The 12505-nt window shown below is 40.3% G+C and overlaps 1 protein-coding gene across 1 annotated transcript; it reads right to left on the bottom strand.

Moving 5' to 3' along the window:
• Positions 1-11193: 11193 nt before the first annotated feature.
• LOC118636547 (melanoma-associated antigen B5-like) lies at positions 11194-12234 on the bottom strand. Its single transcript, XM_036271679.1, has one exon. The coding sequence runs from the start codon at positions 12232-12234 to the stop codon at positions 11194-11196; it is 1041 nt and encodes a 346-aa protein (XP_036127572.1).
• Positions 12235-12505: the final 271 nt, after the last annotated feature.

Genomic DNA, 12505 nt, shown 5'->3' on the forward strand with positions numbered 1-12505 from the left:
TTTTGTTTCAGATGTTTCTACTTTTTCTGCCATTCATTTCCCCCCTCCCCCTCCCTCCCCACCCTCTCCCCAGCTTTGTTGTCCATGTCCATTGTTCATGCATACATGCATATAAGTTCTGTGGTTTATCTCTTCCCTCCCCCACCAAACCCTCTTCTGGGGATTGTCAGTCTGTACCCCACTTCCACGTCTCTGGGACTACCCCATTCCTCAGATTGTTATGTTCATTATATTTCATTAATAAGTGAGATCATATGATACTTGTCTTTCTCTGTTTGGCTTGTTTCGCTTAAGATGACAGTTTCCAGGTCATCCATGTCGTCTCAAAGGATAAGAGATCTTTTTTTCTTACAGCCGCATAGTACTCCATTGTGTATATGTACCACTGCTTTTTTATCCATTTGTCCACTGAGGGACATTTGGGCTGTTTCCAGATCTTAGCTATTGTAATTAGTGCTGCTACAAACATGGAGGTACATATATTCTTTCTGATTGGTGTTTCAGGCTTCTTAAGGTATATTCCTAGAAGTGGGATGACTGGGTCAATGGAAGTTCAATTTTTAATTTTTTGAAGTAACACCATAGTGTTTTCCATAGTGGCTGCACCAGTCTGCATTCCCACCAGCAGTGTTCTAGAGTCCCCTTTTCTCCACACCCTGGCCAACACTTGTTGTTTGATGACTTGTTGATGGCGGCCATTCTGACAGGTGTGAGGTGATACCTCATTGTTGTTTTAATTTGCATCTCTCTGATGATTAGTGATGTTGAGCATTTCTTCATATGTCTCTTGGCCATTTGTATGTCCTGTTTGGAGAGGTGTCTATTTAGTTCCTCTGCCCATTTTGTAATTGGGTTTTTTGTCTTCCTTTTGTTGAGTTGTATGAGCACTCTATATATATTGGAATTAACTCCTTATCTGATACATCATTGGCAATGATGTTCTCCCATCCCGTGGGTAGCCTTTCCATTTCGATGATTGCTTCATTTGCTGTGCAGAAGCTTTTTAGTTTGATGTAGTCCCATGTGTTCATTTTCTCCTTTGTTTCTGTTGCCTTAGGTGATGTATCAGTAAAAATTTTGCTGTGTATGATGTCTGCAATTTTGTTGCCTACATTTTCTTTTAGGATGTTTATGGATTCATGAGTCACATTTAAGTCTTTTATCCATTTTGAGTTTATTCTTGCATATGGTGTAAGGTGATGATCTAGTTTCTTTTTTTTTTGCATGTAGCTGTCCAGTTGTAACAACACCATTTATTAAAGAGGCTGTCTTTACTCCAGTGTATGCTCTTGCCACCTTTGTCAAATATTAATTGAGCACATTTTCTTGGGTCCATTTCTGAGTTCTCTATTCTGTTCCTCCATTAATCGATCTGCCCATTCTTGTTCCAGTACCAAGCTGTCTTGATTACAGTGGCTTTGGAGTATAACCTGAAATCTGCTAATGTGATCCCTCCAACTTTGTTCTTTTTTAAGATTGCGGTGGCAATTCAGGGTCTTTTTTGGTTCCATATGAACTTTTGAAGTATTTTTTCTGGTTCTGTGAAGTATGTCATTGGTATTTTGATGGAGATTGCTTTGAATCTATAGATTGCTTTGGGTAGTATGGACATTTTAGTGATGTTAATTCTTCCAATCCATGAACAAGGTATACGCTTCTACTTTTTTATATTTTCCTCTATTTCTTTTTTCAATTATCTGTAGTTTTCTGTGAGTAGGTCCTTTATTTCTTTGGTTAAGTTATTCCTAGGTATCTTAATTTTTTTGCTGCAATGGTAAATGGGATTGGTTTTTACCTTCTCTTTCTGTGAGTTCATCATTGGTGTACAAGAATGCCATTGATTTCTTCACGTTAATTTTGTATCCTGCTACTTTTCCAAATTCATTTATTAAGTCTAGTAGTTTTTTGATGGAGTCTTTGGGGTATTAGACATATACTATCATGTCATCTGGGAATAATGATAGTTTCACTTCCTCCTTTCCAATTTAGAACCCTTTTATTTTTTTTTCCTGTCTGATTGCTGTGGCTAAGACTTCCAGTAGTATGTTACATAAGAGTGGTGAAAGTGGGCATCCTTGTCTTGTTCCTGTTCTTAAGAGAAATGCTTTTAGTTTTTGCCTATTGAGTGTGACGTTGGCTGTAGGTCTTTAATATATGGCCTTTATTATGTCGAGATATGATCCCTCTATTCCCAGATTGCTGAGTGTTTTTATCAGAAATGGGAGTAGGATTTAGTCCAATTCTTTTTCATCAGCTACTGATATTGTCATATGATTTTTATCTTTCATTTTGTTTATGTGGTGTATCATGTTGATTGATTTGAAAATATTGTACCAGCCTTGTATCCCTGGGATAAATCCCACTTGGTCCTGGTGAATAATTTTTTTGATGTATTGCTGGATTTGATTTGCTAGTATTTTGTTCAGGATTTTGGCATCTATGGTCATCAGGAATATTGGCCTGTAGTTTTCTTTCTTTGTAGTGTCTTTTTCTGGTTTTGGAATTAGAATTATGCTAGCCTCATAAAACGAGTTTGGAAGTCTTCCTTGTTCTTGAATTCTTTGGAATAGTTTCAGGAGAATGGGTATTCGTTCTTCTTTGAATGTTCAGTAAAACTCACCCATGACGCCATCTGGGCCTGTGCTTTTGTTTGCTGGCAGAGTCTTGATTACATCTTCAATTTCTTTTGTTGTTATTGTTCTGTTTAAGTTTTCTATCTCCTTCTGGTTCAGTTTTGAGAGACTATGTGATTCTAGAAATATGTCCATTTCACTTAGATTGTTGAATTTGTTGCCGGATAAGTGTTCATAATATTTGTTCACGATCCTTTGTATTTCTGTGGTGTCAGTTATTATTTCTCCTTTTTCATTTCTAATTTTGTGTATTTGAGTTTTCTCTCTGTTTCATTGATCCTTTGATTTTTTTTTTTTTTAGTTCTCCATGTCATTTATTTCTGCTCAGATGTATACTATTTCCTTCCTTCTACTTGCTCTGGGGTTTTCTTTTCGTTTCCTTTCTAGTTTTTTAAGTCATGAGGTTAGATTGTCTATTAATAATTTTTCTTGCTTGTTGAGGTAGGCCTGTAGTGCTATGAACTTCCTTCTCAGAACTGCTTTCGCTACATCCCATAGATTTTGTGTTGTTGTGTGCTCATTTCCATTGGTTTCCAGGAAGTTTTTAATTTCTTCCTTGATCTCCATTGTAACCCATTCATTGTTCAATAACATGCTATTTATCCTCCATGTTTTCAAATGTCTTTGCATGTTCTTGCTGCAATTGATTTCTAGTTGCATGCCATTGTGATCTGAGAAGATGCTTGATATGATTTCAATCTTCTTGAACTTGTAGAGACTTAGTTTGTGCCCTAACATGTGGTCTATCCTTGGGAATGTCCCATGTGCACTTGACAAGAATGTAAATTCTGCAGTTTGGGGGTGTAATTTTCTGTACATATTTATTAAATGTATTTGATCTAGTGCTTCATTTAGAATCTGTGTTTCCTTGTTAGTTTTTTGTCTAGATGATCTATCTAGTGATGTCAGTGGGGTGTTGAAGTCCCCTGCTATGATTGTATTGCTGTTGATTTCTCCTTTGAAGTCCTCCAAAAGATTTTTAATATATGTTGGTGCTCCTATATTGGGTGCATATATGTTTACCAAGGTTCTATCTTCTTGTTGAATAGATGCTTTCAATATTATGTAGTGGCCTTCTTTGTCCCTTTTATAGTCTTCGTTTTGAAATCTAATTTATCAGATATGAGTATTGCTACCCCAGCTTTTTTTGCCTCCTGTTTGCTTGAAAGATTTTTTTGTATCCCTTCACTTTCAACATATGTGAGTCTTTTGTTGTGAGGTGTGTCTCTTGTAAACAACATATATCTGAGTCATGCTTTCTTATCCAGTCAGCTACTCTGTGTCTCTTTATCGGATTATTCAGACAATTCACATTTAAGGTGATAATTGATATGTACTTATTTATTGCCATTTTTGTTTAGTGTGGTTCTGTTTTTCTTCCTATTTCTTCTACTAATTACAGCAGTCCTTTTAGCATATCTTGCATTGCTGGTTTGGTGTTAATATATTCCCTTAGCCTTTTTTTTTTTTTTTTTTTGGTCTGGAAAGCTCTTTATTTGACCTATTTTGAATGATAGCCTTGCTGGATAGAATAGTCTTGGATTCAGATCCTTGTTTTCATGTTCTTGATTACTTCATTCCACTCCCTTCTGGCCTGTAGTGTTTCTGTTGAGAAGTCAGCTGAGAGCCTTATGGGATTTCCTTTGTAGGTAACCTGTTGCTTATCTCTTGCTACCTTTAAGATTCTCTCTTTGTCTTTAATTTTTGACATTTTAATTATTATGTGTCTTGGCGTGGACCTGTTTGGGTCCTTCTTACTTGGGGCTCTCTGTGCTTCTTGAACTTGAATGCCTTTTTCCTTAGCCAAGTTAGGACAGTTTTCTGTCACTATTTCTTCAAATATATTCTCTAACCCTTGCTCATTTTCTTCCTCTTTGCAGACTCCTATGATGCGAATGTTATTACATTTCCAGTTGTCCCACAGTTCTCTTAAGCTATCTTCCTGTTTTTTAATTGTGTTTTTCTTTTGGTTTTCTGATTGGTTGATTTTTTTTCTACCCTGTCTTCTATTTCAGTGATCCGGTCCTCAGCTTCCTCTACTCTGCTGGTTAGTCCTTCCAATGTGTTTTTTTGTTTCTGATATGTCATTCTTCATTTCTACTTGGTTGGTTTTCAATGTCTCTATATCTTTACTCATGCTGCTGATGCCCTTACTCATGCTGTTGAGCTTCCTCACGATCATGGCTCTGAACTCTAACTCTGACAGTTACCTGAACTGCATCTCATTGATCTCATCTTTGATAGAGTTCTCTTGTCCTTTCATTTGGGATTTGTTTTTTTGTTTCATCATTTTGGGTATCTCAGTGGGTTTTGGAGCCTGCCAAATTTTCCCTGTGGGTCTTGGTGTTATGCTGTCTGTGGCTCCCTCTACGGGTAATGTGAGCTCACATTAAACACCACTGTCAAGTCTTACTTTCCTGGGTAGATTTGCATGCCCAGGAAAGGTTCAGTTATCCTCTAGCTTTTTCCTGGAGGCTAGTAGTCTCAATTACTCAGTGCTTTGGAATGCAGCCCTGGTGTTCTGCATAAAAGGATTTCCAGAGTGTGGGATAGATGCTGGTTGTTTTTGAGCCTCAATGTGTATTTCTTTGCCTCACCTGGGAAAGGCTAAATCTCCGAGGTGGGGCAATGCTGCTTCTTTTCCCCACAGCTCTGGGAAGGAGCACACTGGCCACCATTTTTTGTGGCCGCAACTCAGTAAAAACTCTGAGTGCCCTCCACATCCCGGGTGTCCCCACAAAGTTCCAGCCCAGTCTGCCCTCCCTCTGCCATAGTCCCTAGGTGAGTGTCTGTTGAGTGGCTATTTTAGTGCTCTGTCCTGGCTCTCTGCACTGTGGAGCAGGCTTGCTCTTTATTCCTGAAGGGCACTGCTCACAGCTAAGATTGTTGCTGTTCCTGGGCTTCTAGCCTGTCACCATCTCGTACCTCCACAGATCCTACCAGTGTCCCTGGTTATATGGTCCTGTCCTGCTGCTTTTTTGTTGCTTTTTTCTGAGGATTTTTCTTTATTTTAGTTGTAACTCCCGTTTGTCCTGGGAGTCATCTCTGTAGCTTCCATTCACTCCGACTCTATTTTCACATCCTCTATGCCTATCTTTAGTGCAACTGGGTTGCACAGACCTCTCTAGTGCCCCATGTACCCTGCAGGTCCCGTGGGTAAGTGGATGGCACAGTCTTTTTGGGGACCCAGCTATATGCCTATGTTATGGGCTGCTGGGTCGCACAAGCCTCTCTGGTGCTTCAGCACCCCACAGGTCCCAAGTTTAACTGTATCATACCGTCCCTGCTGGGTTGCACAGGTTCTCTGGTGGCCCCACACCCTGCAGTTCCCGTGGGCGGGCAGCTGGATCACACCAGTCTCTCTGGGGCTTTGGATTCCCACTGCTCTTGTGGGCTACTAGACTGCAGAGTCCTTTGTGGAGCCCCACGTCCTGCCGATGGGGGCCAGGGAGTGCTGCTGCCCCGTGGGGTCAACTCCTGCTCAGCTTTTGCTGTAGTTTTTGGGGATGGGTCTCAGCTGTTTGTCTGTGTTTCTGTTGCCTGGGGATGGATGTCTTCTCCCCATCCTCTGTTCCTGAGGGTATATCTCAATTCTGGTTGGTTTGCTACTATGGGGCATGGTGTTGGGGTCCGGGCTGTCTGCAGCTTCTGCAAACAGCACCTTGGGAGCTCCACTACTGCACACTGGTCTGTGTTGACACAGAGTTTCCACTGGTCCAATGGTGCCAGATATGCTGGTGGGTTCAGGTTGCTGGGTCCTAGCCATTCCCACTGCCTCCTCCCAGGGGAGACCCGAGATCTTCCAAAATGGTTGGACATCCTCATAGCATAGGGAGAAGTACCCTGAAGAGTTGCTTACTGCTGTAGCAGGTTGATCAGTCCGCAGCACAGGAACCTTCTGCTTTGCGTCTCTGCACTGCAAGAATTTGGTTGTCCACCTTCAGGTTCACTTACACTCTCTCACACACTAGCTCACTCTCTCACACACTCACCCTCCCTCCGGTCCTGCCAGCTGCCATCTTTTAACAGACTTATTGTGATTTTGACTTTTGTTTCTGACTAGAATAATTCTAGTCTGAAGAAAAAAATTCCATTGTGAAGTATTTAAAATTGCCATTTTGATCTCTAAGGTACTAGAGAGAAGGGTATAAGAAATACCAAAGAATTATCCAATCATCAGTTATAGTGGCAATGTTAGAATTTCTAATGGAAATGTGGAAAAACTATTATTTACTCCCTCAATATAAAGGACAGACAAGAAAGTGAAGGCATGAAATACTGATGCTTTGGAGGAAAAAAATAGTTGTCACTCCTAATTATTTAGTATAGTATTATTGGGAGAGAAAGAGAAGAATTTCCATTGGAGTTAATTTTTTCCACTTTTTGTTTGTCTTAATACAATCAACTCAAGGACATATGGCTAGTAGAGTGATGTCATGAAAATCTATGTCAGTGTTTTTGTACACAATATCTGCTCTGGCTTCATAGAGTTGCTATGGTGATTAAATTAGAAGAATACTCAGAAAGGTATCTGGCAAAGAGTAGTCATTGAATATCAGTTTATTAAATACTACAAAAATTGGCAAAAGTAGGTTTACAGTTGTTTGCATGGAAAAAGACACATAAGTTATGATTATTACAAAGGTTTATTAACTCAAAAGAATGTCACAATGCAACTGTAAACCTACTTTTCCCCATGCCCATATTTTTAAAAGTCAGTTAACACTATGTATATTTGTCAATGGAATACTATGCAGCTGCAAGAAAGAAAGATCTCTTACCCTTTACTATGCAGCTCTAAGAAAGAAGGATCTCTTACCCTTTGAGATAGCATGGAGGGACCTGTAGAGTATTATGCTAAGTGAAAGAAGCCAATCAAAGAAAGACAAGAACCACATGATGCCATTTATTTGTGTAACATAATAAACAAAATAAGCTGACGAACAAAATAGATCCAGAGACATAGAAGTAGGGAACAGACTGACATACCTTAGAGGAAAGGGGGGTTGGAGGAAGAGATAAACCAGAGAACTTATATGCATATATGCACAACCAATGGATACAGACAGCAGTAAGGTGAAGGTTGGGGTGGGACGGCAGGAGCAGGGAAAAGGGTGTCAATGGGGGAAAAAATAGAGGGACATCTATAATACTTTCAACAGTAAAGATAAATTAAAAAAGAAAAAAGGGTATGAGAGTACTCTATCAGGAAAGAATGAACTGTCAGGGTAGAAGAAAAAGCAAGCAAACAAACAAAAACAATACGTCTATTTCTAACAAAATCGGCCACTTACTACTTTATTAAAGTGAAATCAACTTTTTAGATTCATATAAATGGGTATATTCAAAACTACAACAATGGTACTGTGAGAGAGGGGAAATTTTTCATTTCCTTTTTTAGTTCTTCTGGCTGGTCAAATGATTATAATGACATAAGGCAAATTAACAGAAGAAAATAACCAAATTCAATTATGTACATATGTACAGGGTTTCCATAAAAATATGAGACCAGAGGATAGTTGAGTAGTTAGACTTAAATGCCATCTTGAGCTAAGGAGAAGGGGTAGAGTGTGGTTTGGAAGTTCAAAGGAGAAGAAATTCATATGGCGAAGAACAAAAATTGCAAATGTTTGATAAACAAATGTTTGTTGGATGATCTTTAACACTTGGACATAGAGTGGACTTTGATCAAATAGGCATTGCTCGGTTGCTCCCTGTCTATCACACATGGTTCATATTAAACTATCTTCATCTACAGTAACAGGTCTTTTCCAGGAACAGGTACGCTACTTAAATGACTTTAGGCATTTGGGGAAGATCAAAGGTTGTTCCTGCATCTTTTACTTCTTAAAAATAATCAGGTTAAAATGATGACTATCTAAAAAGATATATATTTTGGGGTTGCAAACTTTGCTCCCTTTCAGGACAAGCTATAATTTTAGTAAGAAAACACTTAAATTCTCCCCTAATTAATTTCAATGGACTTCACACAAATAGAACATTGCTGTTTTAATCGATAACAATGATATCAACTTTCCATTTTATAATACAAAAAAATATTAAAAATCAATAATTGATGGTACAGGTATTAAATGTATGTAACAAATATAAGAATATTATGAATAGAGGTACAATTTGGAACATACTCATATGAAATAAATTAATGAATGCATTTTTCCTTCTTTGCACAATTGTTTTTCTTTTTGTGTGTTACAAAAATTGATTCGGCTCTATTGATAAAGATTTTTAAAAATAAGTCTCTCATTATTTAGATTTCAGCTCTTAAACATAAATATTTTATTAAAATAGTCAAAATTAAATTTAAATTGTGTTTCACAAATATTTCCACAGAAATTATAGCACTGACTTTTAATAGTGCATTTGAATTCTCTTGAAGATTTCACATGTTAAAGTGAAGTAACTGAAGAGAAAGCTACCAAATGAAATATGAATCCTACCTTTGCTGAATTCAGTGAAATAACTTGCAAAATCAATCACATTAGTTTCCAGGCAAAGGATTAAATATACAGTATTTACTCAAACAACACGAACATAGTAATAAATGATTACATATTAAAGTGACAACATACTGACAAATCTTTTTACTCTAGGAGAACCCTGATTCCTAAAATTTCATCAAGGACCAACTCTTTCAGACATGTCCCACTATCTTCCCAACCAAACCACCTTTATTTTCTATTCCACCAAAATCTAGCCGTGACTTTGAATTTGCCTATCTATATTGAAGATACTCTAATTAAAGTGCTCTTTTAATACAGTGGTATCTGACTCTACTAGTTCAAAGCGAAAACTGTCAACAAGGTGGCTTCTTTGCATCTCAACAAAAAGGAGTTTACCATTAGTCAGAAGCTCCCTGGAGAGCGTGCATACAGTACCCATATATGTACGCTATTTTCATGCATTCAGATGGGAGAAGAGACACCATGGCTTCCTGCCTGTTGGGGGCTGAAATTGTCCCCCCAAAATTCATGCTACTTTCATAATCCCCAGTACCTCCAAATGTGGCTGTAGCTGGAAATAAGGTCTTTAAAGTGAGGCTTTCTTTAAAATGAGGCCATTAGAATAGGCTATAATCTAATCTTAGTGGAGCCCTTACAAGAGTTGAGGACCCACCATGAGATACCAGGCCTGTACTCACACAAGGGAAAACCATGAGAAGAGGGTATCCATTTGCAATACAAGAAGAGGACTTGGAGCAAAAGAACCCCGCTAGCACCTTGACATTGGAATTCCAGACTCCAGGCCTGTGACAAAATAAATTTCGGGTGTTTAGGCCACCCAGTCTGTGGTATATTGTAAGGGTAGCCTGAGATACATCATACAGAGCTGCAGACAGAGATTTATTTCCTGGATTATCTGCTTTCCCACATTATTTCATAAGAGCATGTTCAATGACCTCCTATTTGCCCAATGAGGTGAGGATGGAATTTTGGCAGCGTGGTATTGTGGTGTCCAAAATCACAGTACTGGACCCTGTGGAGCTGAGCTACACAGATATTTATCAAATCATGTATACTCACAAGATTGGGGTAGAGGACACCAGGTGCCCAACAGTGGCATTTGAGGGTTGCACTCAGAAACAGTGAGTGAACAAGCTCAGTGGGAGGCAGGATATGTGTGTTATCAAGAGCATGAGGTGACCCCTAATTCCCAGGACAGCATGTAATCAAATTGTTTGCAAAGTACACAAGCTGGTAGAGAAGAGAAACCCACTACTCAGGAATTAGCAAAATCTGGACCCTGTCCCCTTCATAAAGATGGTGGTTTGGTTGGGGACTCGGTCTGCAATTGAAGAGTATGGAGGGCAACCTGGAGTGAGGCACTTTGAGGTCCTGCTGATTTCATGGCAGGTCCAGGCAGCACATAATATTGGGACTTAAATTGAGACCTTGCCTCACAGGGCAGTTTTCCACGAAAATATTTTCTCTCTCAACTCAGACATCTCAGCTGAGGGTCTGGCCTCTGCTCACCAGCCTCACAGCCTCACCTACTCCAACATGTAGCTTAATTTAAAATGACATTTCAGGGATTGACTTGCAGTATCCCCAAACTTAAACGGCCTTGACGCAGATAATTTACACTTATTGCTTTCGTCTGCAACACCTCCCGAATCACCCGCTCTTTCTTCTTTCCTATATGTCATAGAGGGAGTCTCAACATCCTCCTTACATGGTCGAAGCTCCTAGGGAGGAAATTCCATGAGCAGAGCCTGGGCCTATATCTTATCATCCCTAGTACTACTAGCACAGAGCCTTAAAAGGCAGATGCTCAATTAGTTTTGGAGAATAGAAGAAAAAGGGAGCGAGAAGTTTAAATTGGTACAAATTACTATCTCCCCCATTCTTGAAGAAGCTAAACATATCAAGGTATCAAGCAATGAATTTTACGAAAGACTGAACAAGAAAGGAGACTCCAGGTTGATGATATTTTATTTTCTTTCTATTCTGTTATCCCCACAATTTTATTGTGGCATTCTTTCAGATGTTCACCAAACATCCTATAGTGAGGTCACCTATCTTTTCGTGACCCAAAATCATCCTCAGAGTCTACTAGGAGTGGACACCCTGGTCGAGGTGGCCATGGAATATTTCCTGCCTCTGGTACCTGTGCCAGCCCTGGCAGGCCCTCTTGCTGGTGCTCTTTCTTCGTCCTCCCTCAAAGCTTCTTCATATTGTGATGTGAAGGCACTTGGAACCGTATCGTTGACCTTGGCCCAAAATGTCAGGATTTCCATCTTGTTTGTTTCGGCATAAGCTTTGGGCCCCCACAGGAACTCATAGCATGGAGGGTCACTACCGGGCACCTGGCGGTACTCCAGGTACTTTAGCTTCACTAGGTCTTTGGTAATTAGCTTCCTAGGCTCCCCGTAGATATAGTGCTTCTTCCCAGGGAACAGTCGCATGGCATTGAGGAATTCCCAGATCTCTTCTTCACTGGCATGGTTGCCATTCAGGAAGATCACGCCCAGGATATTCATCAGGAGACCGGTCTTGGGTAACCCCCTGCCCGGACGCACCCTCCCGTTATTGGGCAGTTTCAGTTTGCTGACAAGGTCGTAGGAGTGTCGGGTTGAGTCCACTTCCTTCAAGTCAGCTCCAAAGAGAACTTCAATGCTCTCAGAGGCTTTCTTAAGGATCTCAGCAAAATAACGGTGGTACCTTTCATTGACAATGTTTAGCATGTCTTCCCAGAGAATGGGCTGCTTCACTCTATACTTGTACAAAAGAAACTTCTCCAAGACAGTCACCTGGACAGTTAGAGGATCACAGCAGGAGTTCTCGGGAGATAAGCCCTCATGGGACCATGAATAGTCCTCATCTTGGCCATCCTCAGAGCTGGTGGGAAAAGCTACCGAAGAGGGAATGTAGATAGGTGGCACTCTCCAAGACTCCTGGGCAGTACTAGTTGCCTCAGTAGCTGATGAGCTCTCTGGATTATCCTCCAAAACAGGAGATGAGGAGGAGGGGGCCTCTTCTCCCACTGTGGCAGCTGACTCGGATATCCAGCGACTCTGGACTTCATCTTGGGCCCTTTGTGGTTTCTGATTGTTGTGGCGCTTACTTCTGTGCCTCCTAGGCATGATGAGTAGGGTCACACAGAGAGAGTGGGGAGGGGCGGCAATTGGGGAACAGGTAATGAAAGCACCTGGAGGAGGAAGGTTGAGAGTGTGTGTGCACCTTCGACCTAGAAATACTACCTGGAGTGTACGGAAGGCTACATTTGCAGCTCTATTCAAGGACACTGCTCTAAAACTCCACAGGGGTCCTGTACTAATCAGCCTGTGCCTTGACAAACCTTGAACCTGTATGCTGCCAGTCCTGCCTCAGGCATACTGAGGGGACAGCAGGGAC

Source organism: Molossus molossus, unplaced genomic scaffold (assembly GCF_014108415.1).
Source record: "Molossus molossus isolate mMolMol1 unplaced genomic scaffold, mMolMol1.p scaffold_m16_p_2, whole genome shotgun sequence".
In the NCBI taxonomy this organism is placed as follows: domain Eukaryota; kingdom Metazoa; phylum Chordata; class Mammalia; order Chiroptera; family Molossidae; genus Molossus; species Molossus molossus.

Excerpts from the sequence above, each read along its gene's own strand:
- LOC118636547 (XM_036271679.1), bottom strand. The coding sequence starts at position 12,234 with ATGCCTAGGAGGCACAGAAGTAAGCGCCACAACAATCAGAAACCACAA.